The 16023-nt window shown below is 35.6% G+C and overlaps 1 protein-coding gene across 4 annotated transcripts in view; it reads right to left on the reverse strand.

The window, feature by feature from the left end:
- Window positions 1–511: 511 nt before the first annotated feature.
- Window positions 512–16023, reverse strand: part of ddr2a (discoidin domain receptor tyrosine kinase 2a) — a 29044-nt gene continuing 13532 nt past the window's right edge. The window contains exons 3-17 of one of the 4 annotated variants that reach the window (XM_043242696.1): window positions 10656–10758; window positions 9939–10170; window positions 8761–8908; window positions 8041–8143; window positions 6788–6971; window positions 6337–6577; window positions 6190–6255; window positions 5916–6028; window positions 5043–5208; window positions 3974–4200; window positions 3026–3153; window positions 2669–2866; window positions 2279–2513; window positions 1967–2116; window positions 512–1496 (exon numbers count right to left, since the gene is read on the reverse strand). In XM_043242696.1, coding sequence (XP_043098631.1) covers window positions 1365–1496; window positions 1967–2116; window positions 2279–2513; window positions 2669–2866; window positions 3026–3153; window positions 3974–4200; window positions 5043–5208; window positions 5916–6028; window positions 6190–6255; window positions 6337–6577; window positions 6788–6971; window positions 8041–8143; window positions 8761–8908; window positions 9939–10170; window positions 10656–10758 — 2426 coding nt within the window. In that variant the 3' untranslated portion in view covers window positions 512–1364. Of the gene's footprint in view, window positions 1497–1966; window positions 2117–2278; window positions 2514–2668; window positions 2867–3025; window positions 3154–3973; window positions 4201–5042; window positions 5260–5915; window positions 6053–6189; window positions 6256–6336; window positions 6578–6787; window positions 6972–8040; window positions 8144–8760; window positions 8909–9938; window positions 10171–10655; window positions 10759–16023 lie in introns of all 4 variants that reach the window. The other 3 variants (XM_043242694.1, XM_043242695.1, XM_043242693.1) reach the window with 3 other exon arrangements.

Below are 16023 nucleotides of genomic sequence, written 5' to 3' on the forward strand. Positions count from 1 at the left end.
GGCAGATATCTCAACCAACCCCGAAAGGTGCACATCTTTTGACAAATACGGTCATATACAATGACCTTACAAAACTGATTTACAAAGTGTACAAGTTAATTACAAAACAGATTTCTGAGTGTCCCATTCACAACGCTTTTCACATGCCAAAACATATCACAACTTACTGTAAACCATCATAGTGCATCTGTTCAATACAAATCCAGTATTTATCCCACGCTTTAGCAATTCAGCACCAACTAGAATATACTCTGAAATAAAAGATTTTTTTTTTTTTTTACAGATAACAAAATTAGATGGTGATAATAAATGTACTTACTACCCCATTAGGTCTAATTTGAGGTTAGATGAAAATATAGAGCAAATGCAATGAAAATGTGAAATTAGCATTCAGTAATATAACTATATGTGATTTCATCCAACTTCATGCAAATATTGTAAGACATTTCTGTAAAAAAAAAAAAATAATATTATAGCTCATTACGCTGAAATGCAAAAGTTGTTTTGAGGAAGGAAAAAATAAAAGAGCACAAATTAAATGGACTTAAATAATAACCATTATCACCCTAACAGATTCTTAAGACAATAAAACAAGAAGAACAAGAAGTATGCTTAAATATAAACACAACATATAGGTAGTTGCAGGATAACGCTAATATATATTTTTACATGTACAATTTTAATTGATTTTTTTCTGATTTTGAATTTGAAATTCTGTGACAACCAGATAAATTGGCTTTCTGCTAATCCACTTGAGTGCAAGTGGTCTTTGTAGTTTACTACAAAGAGAAAAAAAAAAGTAAAATAATAAAATACTTTAGCATTTTCAATAAATGAGATGAAAATATACACAAACATCAAGAGACATCAAGATAAAACCAAAGGTGAATCTGAATGCCAATTAATGGTTCTTATTTACATTCAAGCTGTCTTCGGCCTCAAAACACTGAAAACAACATTAAATTGGAAATAATAAAAGTAGCCGATTACTTGTTTTTTCAATTCAATAATCTAATAGATATTTTAAAATATTTAGAGTTATTTGAAGAAAATACACAATGTGTAAAATCCAATTCTTTTTTACTAAAGGTGCCTTAATTAATTGCTACATTTCCTTTGTCCTAATGCTGCCCAGGTATTGTAAGCCAGCTGAAGGCACTTAGTTAGGGGGTGTAGTTCAATCGTACAATATAAATCAGTTTGCCTTTGCACACTCACAGTAAAAATTGCTACAGAAAAATGATAGATTCTGAACTCACTTATATATGGAAACATAAGTATGTGTTATGGTGTGTAGTTGACTGGAGTCCTGTGGGCGCACTGAAATGTCTCTGGAAGTGCCAAGGTTGGCACATAAGTGGACATTACGGCTTGCAATCCAGTAACGTGTGATGAATCTCCTGGAAAGATGGACGCTCTTTGGTGTTCCTGTTCCAGCAGCTCAACATGAGCTTGTAGACAGGGTCAGGACACATTGGTGGCTGTGGCAGGTATATCTGAGAATAAGAAGTGGTGCACTCTTTAATAACTCTTCTTTACACTCTTCTTTCAGACCAACACAGCTTGAGTTATTTGAAAAATGTATCCTGACTCTTCCAAGCTTGGTAAAGCTGGTGGATAGTGGCCATTATTTTGAAGCTCTGTAAATCAGATATAGTACTGCGACATAAAACTAACCTTTATCACATCCCATCAATCTGCTTCAGAGGACATGTGATAAAGTTTAGTTCTACATCGCAGTACTTGCGGATATATCGGATTTACGGAGCTTCAAAATAATGGCCGCTATCCACCAGTATTACCAAGCTTCGAAGAGCCAGAATGTGTCCGTCTGAAAGAGGAAAAAAACATATACAAATGGCTTGGGGTGAGTAATTTATAGTGTAATTTGAATTATTTGGTGAACTATTCCTTTAAAGATCTCCTCTACTTCCACACAAACGTAGATAAGCAGATATACTTGTACCTGTCTTCTTTGATCCCGAAAGAACTCTCCTGTGTTTTCAATGACCTGCTCATCTGACAGCTGCGAGTAAGGCTGCTCTTTGCAGAAGGTAAGCATCTCCCAAAGGGTTACGCCAAAAGCCCACACATCACTGGATGTGGTGAATTTCCCCTGTAAGGACAAAATCATCCTGTGTCAAAATTTGACAGATGTAGGATCTGCTTTTACCTGCAGAAAAATCACTAGAGGTTTATTTGAAGCGAGAAAACACAAAACGTGAGAGACTTTTGAGAGTGTAATTTATAATTTTTGTAGGTTGTGAGTGTGTCTGACCAGAAGAATGCTCTCCCAGGACATCCAGCGGATGGGCAGCACCGCTCTGCCCTGGATACGGTAGTAGTCTCCGCTATACAGGTTCCTACTCATCCCGAAGTCTGCAATCTTTATGGTGTAGTTCTTTCCTACTAGGCAGTTGCGTGTGGCCAAGTCTCGATGCACAAAGTTGAGTGATGATAGGTACTTCATGCCTGAAGCAATCTGTGTGGCCATGTGGTGTAGGTTACTGTAGCTGAAACAGTTTAAGCAGAATGTGGGTCATAACCTGGTGCGCTTAGGAAAATTACCAAGAAATTCAGTTTAGCAATAACATGTCACTTGTGGATTCATCAGATTTCTTCGATTTAAATCCACCACTGTAAATGTGTGAAAACCTTTGGCATCTACCTGACTGTGGGAGCATTGCTGAGGAGAGCAATCATGCCCTCAGGCTCATGGCGAGACAGGAACTGATTAAGGTCTCCATTCTCCATGTATTCTGTGATCATACACAGAGGGTCAGAGCTCATACACACCGCCAGCAGCCTGACGATGTTGGGGTCTTTCAATCGAGACATGATCTTTATCTCCTTCAAGAAATCGTTTCTGTAAAAAAAAAAACAACATGAATAAAAATGGAGCTATGAATAACAATGAAAATTCTTGAATATTAAAGCAACAGCATGCATTTGATATTCACTGGGATGCAGTGACAGTGTTGTAACTTTAATTTAAGTCACGATTGTGACATAAGGGTTTGCAAACCTAGCGTTTTTATTCGCGTCCGCTCGAAGCATTTTAACAGCTACGAGCACTGTTTGGTTTTCAATGACATCGAAGGAGAAGTCCTCGTCCATGAAATCTTGCATGCCTTCTGCTTCACACAAATGCACCTGGCAACACACAAAAACAGACATTTAGCTTTAGCTTATATTACAGTTTACTGACACATTGCTTGAGACTTACTGATATAGAAATCATCATTAAAACTTTATTCTAAGTACTATTGCACAATGCACATTTCTTAATTTTCAACTTTGTTTTAATGTCATTATTGAAGAGGATTATATGATCTTTGAATAATATTGGTCTTTAAATGCAAGATATTTAAAGTGTAACTAAAGTTTACTTCACAATCAAGTATACTTCAATATATCTTTAGTTGATCTTCACCAGTTTAGTATATAATTACAATTTTTAATTAAGTACATAAATATGTAAATTAGTATACTTAGTATAGCTTGAAATAACTATTTCAAACTGATAGCATATTTATTTTTCATTAGGGCAGATATGAATTGAAGATTGGATTTAATGAACATGCTCTATTTAAAAATATTTACTGAAATTCTCTGTTTAATTATTTAATTATTAATTAATACTTTTAATTAGCCAGGACAAATTACATTGATGGTGTCATCTGTAATGTTACAGAAGATTTAAATTTTAATAAAAGTTATACTTTCAATTCAACAAAGATTCTTTAAAATTTATCATGGTTTCCTCAAAAATATTAATCAGCTCAACTGTTTTTAGCATTGATGATAAGAATAATAAAAGTTTCTTGAGCACTGAAGGACACTGAAAACAGGTAATGGCTGATAAAAATCCAGCTTTGCCATCACTGGAACAAATTACATTTTAAAATATTATATAGAACAGGATTTTTTTTATTAATAAATAAAGCTTTTTGTTTGTTATTTGAGAACTGACCTCTCCAAACTGCCCTTCTCCCAACTTTTCTTTAAAAGTAAGCAGCTTCCGAGGAAATTCTTCCACAGCGACATCCTTTCCTGACAGCAGGTCCATGGTGAGGGCAGGCACTGCGTAAGTGTTGCTCCCAGTTACACCTTGTAGGTTTACGATGTCTGCCTCAGCATAATGTGGGACCCCCTCTTGTACACCGGCTGGAGTGGACTTGGAAGCTGTATTTGTTGAAGCTGCAGAAAAATATACACATATGCTTGCAAACCTTGAAAACTTGATTTTCGCGGTCTGAATTAAAATGCAAATTCATTCTTTGCTAATAGGTGCGCTTTTGTAGAGTTAAAAGCTCACAAGCACTGCTTTAAACACAATCGACCAAGCAACGCAGTTTAGCATCATGCAATAGACGATGAAATTTAAAAAAAAGTAGCGTTAAACAAATTGTTTGGGAGTCATTTAACAAATAAGGTAAAAATAAATGCATATTATAAGAAATTTAAAGTTGAAGATGCGTGCATGTTAACCTGTTGTTGGTGACTCCCAAAACCAAAACATGAACCTTTCATAACCCACAATAGGGGCATTTCTAATACATAATGCTGCACACAGAGCATATCTAAACAGGTGGAGCTGGGGAAGGTGGAGGGTTTAGAGGAAACTCTAAAAACACGCTGCAGGAATCTCAAATGAATGCTAGCCTGTCATAAAAGTGCAAGGCAGCAAGATCATGAACCAATCTGCTGCCAACTCTCTGAACATCATTTGTTAAGTTAACAGTCCGTCAGCTTGCACCATCTAGAGTTTGATGGCTGAACAATATATGAAGAGTTTATTTGCAAAAATGTATAAAAAAAAAAAAGTGTGTTTTTTATTATGGTACCATGTATTTATTGTGTCAGTTAGCTGTTTTCAAGTAATTTCTGAACCTAGTCAGAATAACCCAACTGCAGTCTGATTGAGTTTAACTGGAAAGCACAACGAAAAACAGGATTTTTGAGAATTGATGAAAATTAAGTTAGGCGTTTTTGCAAATGAACTCGTCATATATACTCCACACATGATTACTGGAACTCACTGGTGTCCTCTGAGGTTTGGGAAAATTCTGGCAGTTTGCGAACCAGACGGGAGGGCTCTTGGTAGTCGGGTCCCAGAGGGAAGATTCGCTCGTAGGTGGAGTTGGACTCTTGCTCGCTGGGCACTGAAGAGGGGCTGTTGTTGTTGTTATAGGTGAAGGTCTCACTCTGTATTGACAGACTAGCAGTTAGTTCATCATCCAGCATCCTCCGAGACACCTGGAATAAAGGATGGTTAGTGAAAAACGCAAAAAAAGGCTAAGATATTAACTAGTAGTTCAATGTGCTATACATCTATGAAATCGTTTTTTCATTTATATGCAAAATAGCACCCCACTATTTAGGGAGTAAGACTACAAGCTTGTTATAATCAACCTTGTTTTATATGTCAAGTTCTCAGGTAGAATGAACATTTTATGGAAGAAGTTCACTTGGGAACATTCAGAGTTATAATATTAAGTATAATTAATAAGGTTTTTAAGAGAAGTATTTCATGTTCATATACGTAATATTTCACTATAGTGATACTGTATTACATTTTTAAATAACTTTCTATTTTTTAATTTATCTTATAATGTGTTTCTGTGACTAAATGTTCATTATACTTATCTTCAGTGTCACATTATCTTTCAGAAAATCATCTGATATGCTGATTTGTTATTATAATCGATTTACATAACAGTTGTGCTGCTTAATATTTTCATAAAACGATTGTTTCATTAATAGAGAGTCCAAATGAAAAGAATTTATTTTAAAGACCATTACAAATGTCTTTGTTCTCACGTTTGATCAGTTTATTTGCTAAGCGCATGCATCAATTTCATAAACAAATGAAGTCAAACTAAGAAAGCTTTTGCCAGACACAAGCTTCTCACCTTCTCAAGCATCTTCTGCCAAACTTGTCTCCATAGTATAATAACAATAATGGCCACTAAGATGAAGATGATGGCGACCAAACAGCCAATGAGGATCCGGGTGTTGCTGTCATCTACTTTGTGTGTGGGGTCATCCCCTAAGAAGGGGATAAAGAAAAAGATGATGATGAATGATGAAAAATTTACACTCCAGATAAGGCGAGTGAAGTTTATTCAAACGGATCATAACACAGAAGGGTCTGGTGACTGATTCAGGAACAGCTGGAAATCTGACCTGGTAGATTGCTGATGGGAGGTCCGGTTTTGGGGGGAGTCAGGGTTGTGTTGTACATGGCTGTATCTGAAATGAGTGTGTTAAGACATTATACGATGCCATTATGCAACAATTTACAAAGGGTTCTTTGCATGGGCATTTACTAACCTGACTGGAAGGTGATTTCGCTAAACATCATCCAGATGTCAGAAAAGTAGTACTGGCACTTAATAGCACTGGCCATGTGATTGTAGAGCGAGACGGTGACGAAGCGCGCACTGGGGTTGACATCATCCATCACGGGGCTGAACGATACGGGTGTAGCTTCCCAGTTCGAGTCCGAGAGAAAGTAACACACCACCTTCTGAAAGGTCTTCACTCTTCGGGAGAACATGTTGTTGCAGTGCACCTGAATCAAATTGGATTAAAAGGGAGAGAATGCAAAGCATTATGATGGGTGTAAAATGTGCGTTAGGTCATGTAATCCTTTTTAAGTCACCTAACAATTTGCAAAAAATGAATCGCGTAGTTCCAGCAATTAGACTGCACTTTTCACAACACGCCCTATAACTTTTATATGAGTGAAGAAAAGAGAATCATCGGTGTGGGACATTTCTACCTTCATGGTGGTGAAGTTGCGGGTGCGGTCAAACTCGAACATGATCTCAACATAACCACTGGGAAAGCTCTCGTTGGTCCAGCCGATGTAGTCATAACCAGGCCATACATTGTAGACGTGACTGTGTGTGAAGTCATCGAGGCCACACATGCCATCCGTCAACTGTCCGAGTCCTTCGGTCATGCTAGATGGAAAAATAAAGCCAGAATACATGTTTTTGTATATATACACAAAAGTATAAAATAATTCGGGCCATTAAGATATTTCTTTTATTTGGGAAGGATGCATTCATTGATAAAATGTGATAATAAAAGACGCGCATGTGATGAATTTACAAAGAAAACTATCTATTTGAAGTAAATCTTGTTTTTTATATATTCATCAAAGAATCTTGGGCAACAAAATGTATCACTTTTTCCACAAAAAGAAGAAGCAGCACAAATGTTTTCAAAATGTATTATAATAAGAATTCTTGAACACCAAATCAGTCACCAAATCTTAATTTTTGAAAGATGATGTGATCCTAAAAATAAATGCTGCTTAAAATTCAGCTGTTATTACAGAAATACATGAGATTTTACAATTTATTAAAGCAGAGAAAAGTTACTGCTTAAAATTCACTTTTTTTAACAGCAGTTTGATAAATAAAACTTGATAAATAAATCATATATATATATATATATATATATATATATATATATATATATATATATATATATATATATATATATCTCTCGAGTCTATCCCGGTCAATTAATATATCACCGCTAGATGGAGCCATTTAAACATTTATCTTTTTCTCCCCCCAACAATGACACAGGTCTCTCTTGTCATTCTTTAATGGCTATGAATGTGTGGATTTTTACTTTGCGGTTTTCTGCCTGCTCTGTCAAGAAGGTAAACACGCTTTGCACTGTGTCATGGAAGGTATTGTTCAGGAAGCAATGAGTCAAGTTCTCCTGTGAACATTGTGAAACCGCTGTGACTCTCTCTGGTCTTGGTCCCTGTCACCATAGCAACAAGGCAATAACAGACTGGCTATAGTTAGCCTGTCTGTATTGTGTAACTGATCTGGGATCAATTTTTTTAATGTGCCAGGCATCAGGTGTGATTCTAAATCAGGAGTCATATGGAGATTTTGAAATTAGACTATTTTATGTCAAAGCTAAACTGCTAAGTACTCAGACTTAGATTGGTGTAGCATTATTGGTGTATTCTGTAACTTTCTCATTCACTGTCAAACTTGTACTGACCTGTGACTCATGGCTCCATCGTACACTGAATCATTGAGATAAATGTGCTGTCCATTGAGAGTCATCTGCTGGCCATGTGGAGAATTATATGAAACCAAGCCATCTAAAAACAGACACAGAACACATCGGGGTTTTTTTTCCGGTCAGGTATCATCTAATGGAAATGTTAGAGGAGATTTTGCACTATGACATAATGCTGATTCATCTAACTAAAGGACATTAAAGCTGTCATTACAAAATGATGAAAACCTTGTCTGCGTTTACAATTTCATAACAGCATATAACATATCACTGCCATATTTTTGTAATGTCACAGAGAAAGAAAATTTGCAAGGGTTGTGAAGACCGTGTCCAGCTCAGTATCATATAATGTAGTAAATAAAATTATAATGTTGTGGCGTAAAAAAAAAAAAAAAAAAAAAAAGATTAAATGTTCTGTAAATATAACTTATATGCGAAAATAAAGATCATTTACATTCTGATATGTGGTCGCTAAATGTCCAACAACTATAAACTGGTCCAATATGTAAATATTATATCAGTTAAAATTATCAGCGTTTATTAACAGTCCATTTCAGTCCATATGCTAATAAAAAAGTGTTATTAAAGGGATAGTTTAACCAAAAATGAACCTGTATGAATTTCTTTCTTCTGTGGATCAAAAAAGAAGACAAAACAAGAACGATGTGAAGCAACTTTAGTTCATTAGTTGAGACGTACCTAGCCACTCACACCCGTACAGTTCCACACGCATACAAACGTTCATGGAGTGATCGATGACGGGCATGAAGCGGACGAAACGTGCAATGATGGGCGGCTCCAAGTCCTTCAGCACAATGTCATAAGCATTCCTGTTTCCCTCAATCACCTTTACAGCAGAAAAACCAAACAAATCCCCACACCCCCCCAAAAAAATTGAAGTTAGATTTCCAGCACACATTGCAAAATATACGTGGGCACCGAAATGAATCACATGTGCTTGTCAAGCACTTAACATTTAATCAAAATCATGTGCATTAACAGGGAGTTAGCCCTCTCTTCTATGGAAGCTTTGCTGGGATTTGCTCTCTTTCAGACACAACAGTGTCATTGAGGTCAGGCACAGATGTTACACGATGAAGCCTGGCTCGCAGTTGGTGTTCCAATTAATCCCAGAAATGTTTGATTTAATTCAGATCTGCACACCAGATCCAGTAAACCATTTCTTTTTGCACTTTGCTGTGTACAGAGGCACTCTAAAACAGGAAAAGCAAGGTCCCATCCTGACAAGGTTTGTCTACAGAGATTGTACTGGTGTAGGCTTGATTTTATGCACCTGTTAGTAATGGATGTAGAAGAAATAATCAAACACAGTAATGACTGCTGCATCTTAGTCATTACAGATTTATTTCAGCTATAATCACATCCAGTTTTGACATATTATTTTTTATATTGTATTATCTAGACTAATTTCTAGTTTACCATTCAGCTTACAAAGCATAAAAAATTTGCATAAAAAATAAATAAAAATAAAAAAATATATATACTCTAATACAACATTATATAACACGAGTCTAATCTAATCTAATATTATATAAAACAACTATTTTCTTTTTTAATATAATAAAAAAAAATCCTGTGATGCAATTTTAGCAGCCATTACTACTAAAAAAATCTAAAATAATAAATACATTTTTATTATTAAAAATAATTACATTTGTCAATTAAAACTATACAATATTTTTAAACCAGTCAAAAAGGTAATTGGATAGTCAGTCAATCTCTATATTCTTTTTTTGCCTCCTTAAAAGTCTAAGATAAAATGTTATTAATATGAATATATAATCAGCTGATTAAATGGATGCAGCAGAATACTGGGTTTTCTATGATAGCACAGAGGCCAGTGATGCAGCGTGTACCTCTTTGCCCTGTCTGTTGCGCCAGGAGATCCAGCGGCTGCCATCACGGCTGTATTTGATCTTGTATGTCTGGGCAAACTCATTCCCAATGCCCCCCGCGTGACGTCCCTGAGTGCCCACTAGAGTGATGAAGTGCAGAGAACGAAGATCTATCTGCAGGAACTCGTTCATATTCTCAGGTTCTCCTGCGATCTCAGGACACCACGCACCATCTCCTTCCTCACAGTCCAGCCTAAGACAAAGAAAGTTCAGAAGAGAATAAAATACATGCGAGCTTGTGCTTCATTTATAGCTATCTCTCTGGGTCTTTGGCCTCTGTGCTGTACCACAAGACTGCAGGATGTAACTTTCAAAGCTGTTTTTTATTTGCTTAATTTTTTTTCAGCTGAGCAATTGGTATGTCTTTAAGCATCAGTACAATAATTTAACATACTGTATTTCTATCCTTCGAAGCCTAATTTTCTGTCAAAAATTAAATATAGCACTACACTGACTAATGTATATAAATTAGTCTAAAATAGTTTTTCTGTGAATAGCATTTCGGTGAAGAGGAATGTTTTGGGAACACTTAGAATCAGTGAAAATGTAGAAGTAATATATGGAGAAAGGATAATTACTTAATTTTAATGAGGCCACCCATTTTTCCCCAGATGTTCGCACCAAGATAACCTGCACTACGTTGTGTGTGCATGTGTGTGTGTGTGCGTGTGCTTATACCTGCCATATTTTGCTGCTGTGGAGTCAGACCACTGACTGGAAGCTGAAATATCTTCATCTAAGATCTGGCCTCTGGACATTCCTAATGGAGACCGGCACACACCTGTACAAAAAAAAGTAGTGTTTTGATCAACTGTTTTGCTGTACAATGATGTAAAGTCTTATCAGTTTTGCAATATAATCTAATTTGAAATCTAAAATCAGCCATTTCAGTGGTTCCCCCTTATTTGACTGAATGAACAACAGATATCATAGTTAAAATGTAAACACTTTTTAGCACTTTTTTGAATAACATTTCATATGACAGATTGATTCATAACTCCATGCGATATATACACAACACAGTGTATAGGATATATAATTTTTGTAATATAATTATTAATAAATAATGCAGCACACAAAGCATGTCAACATGGTTTTTATCTATTTTTATTTTATTTTGAATTAAATATTTAAATTTTTGAATAGTACATTTTAAGTTAGAATAAAAAAAATGTAAACCTTCAAAAATGACTGATATAGTTAGATTTGGCCTGTGAAAGGGAATATGCTTTGAAGAACTCTTGGGCAAAAATAAGAATGTAGGGTTTTAGACCACCATTACACCCGCTGATGACTGGCACAATTCATCCACTTGACAGTATATTTTAGAATCTGTATTTCATATTTCGATTGCAATATCGCATAATACTGCCAGAGCAAGAGAGGATATTTATATAAACTCCCTTAATCTGTTCTAATATCTCTTTTTTCTTTGAGTGTCTGTGTGAAGATCCGGACATGTAAAAAAAAAAAAAAAAAAAAAAAAAAGTGTACAAGGACACTCCTATTCCAAGTGGCCCCTCCATTTCAACAAAATAGCCTTTGTGATCTTGCCAGCAAAAGCAAGGATAGTGGTGAAGGACTTTTTGTCTCTCTTTTCATTTTTTTTCTGTCTCTCCTCCAAATGTTTGCTTAAAAGTCAAGATGGGGGAAACCTCAGAGGCTTGGTTTTGGCAATGACAAGCTGATATAATCCAAAACGAGCTGAATCCCCCAACAAAAAGCTCTTCCAGATGTAACAGAACGGCATCCTCCTCCCCCATCACTCACTCTTTCTCTCTCTCTCTCTCTCTCTGGCTGTTTCCTTAACACACATATGCTAAAATATAGACATATTTATAAAAGCAATGTCTGGGTGATTTCATTTGAATACTGACAATTAGTGCTGATTAATCGTGATTATTCGCATCCAAAATATACATTTTTGTAGTAACAATTTATAATAGGTAACACTTAACGAATAGGTTAACTAATGATGACTTTTCCCATCAGAAAATTCCTAATGTCCTGCTTATTAATAGTTAGTAAGGTAGTTGTTAAATTTAGGTATTGGGTAGGATTAGAGATGTGGATATAAAGGTATTAATAAGATCTTGATCTTAAAAACAGCAAAGATAACAATTCTTTTAAACTAGAGTTGTACTGTATCTTACATGCCAATTGTGACTGATTTAAATCTTCTGATAAAAAAAAAACAACTTTAATTTGTTAACACAAAATCAAAAGGCTGAACAAAAATACTGTACTGTGTATAATAGAAATAATAATTATCTTTCATAAATTTCATACATGAAATGCTTGTAACTCTATTCAGGCACAAAATGAGAAAACGTATGGGCTTTCGTAATTCAGAGCAGGGTTTTCATAGCTTTGTGAACGCAGGCAAACCAGTGTTAGACAATTGACACAAGAGCGCCACATAGATCAAATGTCTTGTGCCTCGCACTATTCAGTTGCAGACACAGGGCCGAATGTGTCTGTACAAATGTAAAAATGAGTCAAATACGAACACATGGCTGTGTCCACTCAGAGATGAAATCTACTAATTGAATTTGTGGTGAATATTAATTAGATTAATGAAATGAAACTAAAAAACTAAGTGCTTTTACAGGCTCTGATCTGAAATGTAGCCCATAAGAGATTTGTAAAAAATATATATATATATATATATATATATATATATATATATATATATATATATATATATATATATATATATAAAATCATCATACATTCACAGCAATGTGTATTATTAATTTTTCTACACTTCGAGAGTGGATGGTGTAAATGGAGTAAACACGATGAAGTAAACATTCAGTTACAGAGCCTAAAAATATCCCTCTCTTTAGAAAGGTGGAAAAATACTCATGTTGTGTGAAGAAACTGTGGCTTTTGGTCTTTCCTCTCTCTCTTTCTCTTATGGGCCACTCTGGTCTTGTGCAGTAATTCATTGGTCCGAGTGGCGCTAACTCCCCCCCCTAGCCAACCAGTTTTTTCCATCTTCAATCCTTGTGAATGGCACATTTGTTCCACCATGTTTGCTGTCTAACGGCAGGGTCCAAAACCTTGCACACACACATGTATACTAGCATGCACACACTTTTAATCGTGCACATGTAAACTGCTAGAAGAGGCACTTGCATTTTTTCTCTTCTTTCTTTTTTCCTTTTTTTTTTTTTTTTTTTTACAGTAGAAAAAAGTAAGAGTCTATTACTCAAAGTGGAAAAAAGCAGGGAGTAGGATGGTATAACTACAGTCTTCGGGAATTTTAAACAGAGGAAAGTTGGCAGAGGAGATCCCATAGCTACTGAGTTCGGCAACGCACTTTTCCAGAAGTAGGAAAAAAATGCCGCTTTTTTTCCAGCGGAAATATGAAGGAGCAAAACTGATATTTAAAGAGGTTACAGCATCTCTCTATTGGAAAGAACGGAAATTCACCACCTTCGTGGAAAGCAACCATTTATACAGTTCATCTGAAACACTGTCATTAACTTCTGTCACTTAGTCGAATAACAAAACGATCAAACTCTAAACGTGAGAAAGTCTGCTGCCGTGACTTATGAGCTGTAGAAACAAATGTCTGAAAAACACACAGAGCCTCTGAAGCTAAAAAAAAAGGAAAAAGTAAGAAATAGAAGCTGTTTCAATATACTTTCCTGTTGTCAAAATGTCTGGTATGTACAAGCCACAGACTCCAGTCTGATTGTTGAATCCATTGTAAACAATCATGCTTGCGCTCCTGCTACATTCAATAATAAACTCGAAGCAAGGTCACATCCTCACACAGAGCTCACACGCAGTTCAATGAGGTTTGAGTGATGGACTCTATCCCGTTACATTTCACCACTCCTTTAGCATGGTGTTCTTTGCTCTCTAACCACCGGCCTGCGAAAAAGAAATTCGAAACTGAAGATTTTTTAAGTGTCTGTGATGAGAAGTAATAATATTCAGCAGCAATTATGGGATACCATGATATATTGCTAAGGAAATGTTTCAAAGCACTGTAGTGTATTGATCCAAACTGTAAAGGACAGCACAGAAAAGCAGAGAAAAAAAAGCAATATAGAAGATGGAAATGAATATTGAGGCTATTTCCAGCATATCATTATAAATCTATATTTTCAGAATTAAGCGCACAGGAACGCTTTGTGAATGAATTAATCTAGTGAAACTTGTAATTCCATCAGAACATGTTATGTATTTTAAAGTCTCCAAGAAATCAAAAATTTTCAAATCAAAATCAGAATTTTGAAAATCATGATTAAAAGATTTAAGCATTTAAAAAACGTATAGTCTCTCACTTTTGCCGATATAGATCCACAAAATTGATGACATCAATCTGCACATCAGCTTCTCAGCAGGCTTTCTATCCAATCAAATGCTTTCTAGAATCTGAGGTGTCCTCCCCATAAAACTCAAAAAATTATAAATATAACATGAAAAAATATCAAAATAGGGACTGTCAAATTCGTTTTTTAGTTGTGACACTATTCTAATATTAAAAAAGCACAGATGGTATATTTCATGATAATTATTTCCACCGTGTCCTATTAAAACTGTATTTTGATATGAAATGCACAGGAGCCTTCTGATAATATGAACCTAATAAAAAGTGTAATTTCTCAAGAATATGTTGAAAAAAATAAAATAAATAAAAAAATAAAATATTATAAAATGTTTGTAAAATGTGTTCTCAATGATGGTTCCGTCTTATACATGTACATACACACAATTTACTTAAATTATTTAAATATTTTCCTTCTTTTTGCATCTTAGTTGTGCAATTAAGCAATTACATATTGCTTAATTGCAGAAAGGAAAATAATGCCATAAAAAAAAAAAATGGTCCTAATAATTCATTTTCTGTTTCCAAAATGTAATTTCGTCTTTCTTTTGTTTTTAGGGTAAAACTGCTTGGCAGGATCCCTTCACCCGCTTTTCACAGATACTTTCAGACAGGAAAGTAACAATCCAGAACATCGAGGCAGCAACAGAACAGCTGAGCATAATTCTGTTATTTTTGCTTGTACCACAAGCCATCCAAAAACTTTTAAACAATTCAGACTCCCTTAACATAAACCACACGGAGGGATTTTTAACAAAGCATTTTACATATTGCATGTTTACTTTGAAACAGTCCGAACACTACTTTGTAGTTTAACCAAACAAAGGGACGATTAAACATTCTGGATGGACTGGCATATCCTGGCAATATGTCTATAAAAGAAACCATTAAAGAACATTATGCATTCCTTGTCGTATTACACCGGCATGCTTCTGAACCTTGAACTGCATTACAAACACAAACGTATGGATTTTAAAACTCAGTTGAGCCTTTAATATCAGCCTAAGGTCTTAATTTGATAAAGCACGGCAGAGGAAACTGACACATGATCGGTGCGAGGAAGCAATGTCACCTTGGGTAATCAAATTCATCTGCTTCATAAAGAAACACAGCCCAATATAGTACAAGAGCACAGTGTGGTTTTCATCCTGGGGGATCCCAGAAGAAACTGCCTCTAGCCATGGTGGTATTAGCTGCTTTCCAGACTTATGCTTTCGTCTCTACTGTACGGCTGCTCACCATGAGCTGGCTTCTGGTTTCCTTGTAAAATATAATTGAACCTCACATTGACATCACACTTTCCTCCCCACAAACCACCCATGCGAGAGAGAGAGAAAGCTCATGTTGAGAGACACAGATAAAAGAGAAGAAGCCATGAGAAGCAGAATGGAATCTGGGCATCTTCCAGACCTTATTCAGACCTCAAACGTCGATCGGTCACAACTACGGGGCTGCCAGTTTTCGAAGTTAGTACAAAAAATAACAATGCAGCTTGCAGCACTCTGACCTTTAGAAAAACTTAAATTCGCGGATCATAAAAATCGGAGATTGTGACCACATTGCCACAACGACTGATTTCCATAGTGACTTGTCTCATAAATTTTCGAACACGGTTTTTGAGGAAATTTATGACACCAGTGTCCACGGCACTGTAGCTGTTCAATTAGCATAATGTTGTACACTAGTAGTTAAAATTTGTGT

This window comes from Puntigrus tetrazona, chromosome 6 (assembly GCF_018831695.1).
Source record: "Puntigrus tetrazona isolate hp1 chromosome 6, ASM1883169v1, whole genome shotgun sequence".
NCBI lineage: Eukaryota > Metazoa > Chordata > Actinopteri > Cypriniformes > Cyprinidae > Puntigrus > Puntigrus tetrazona.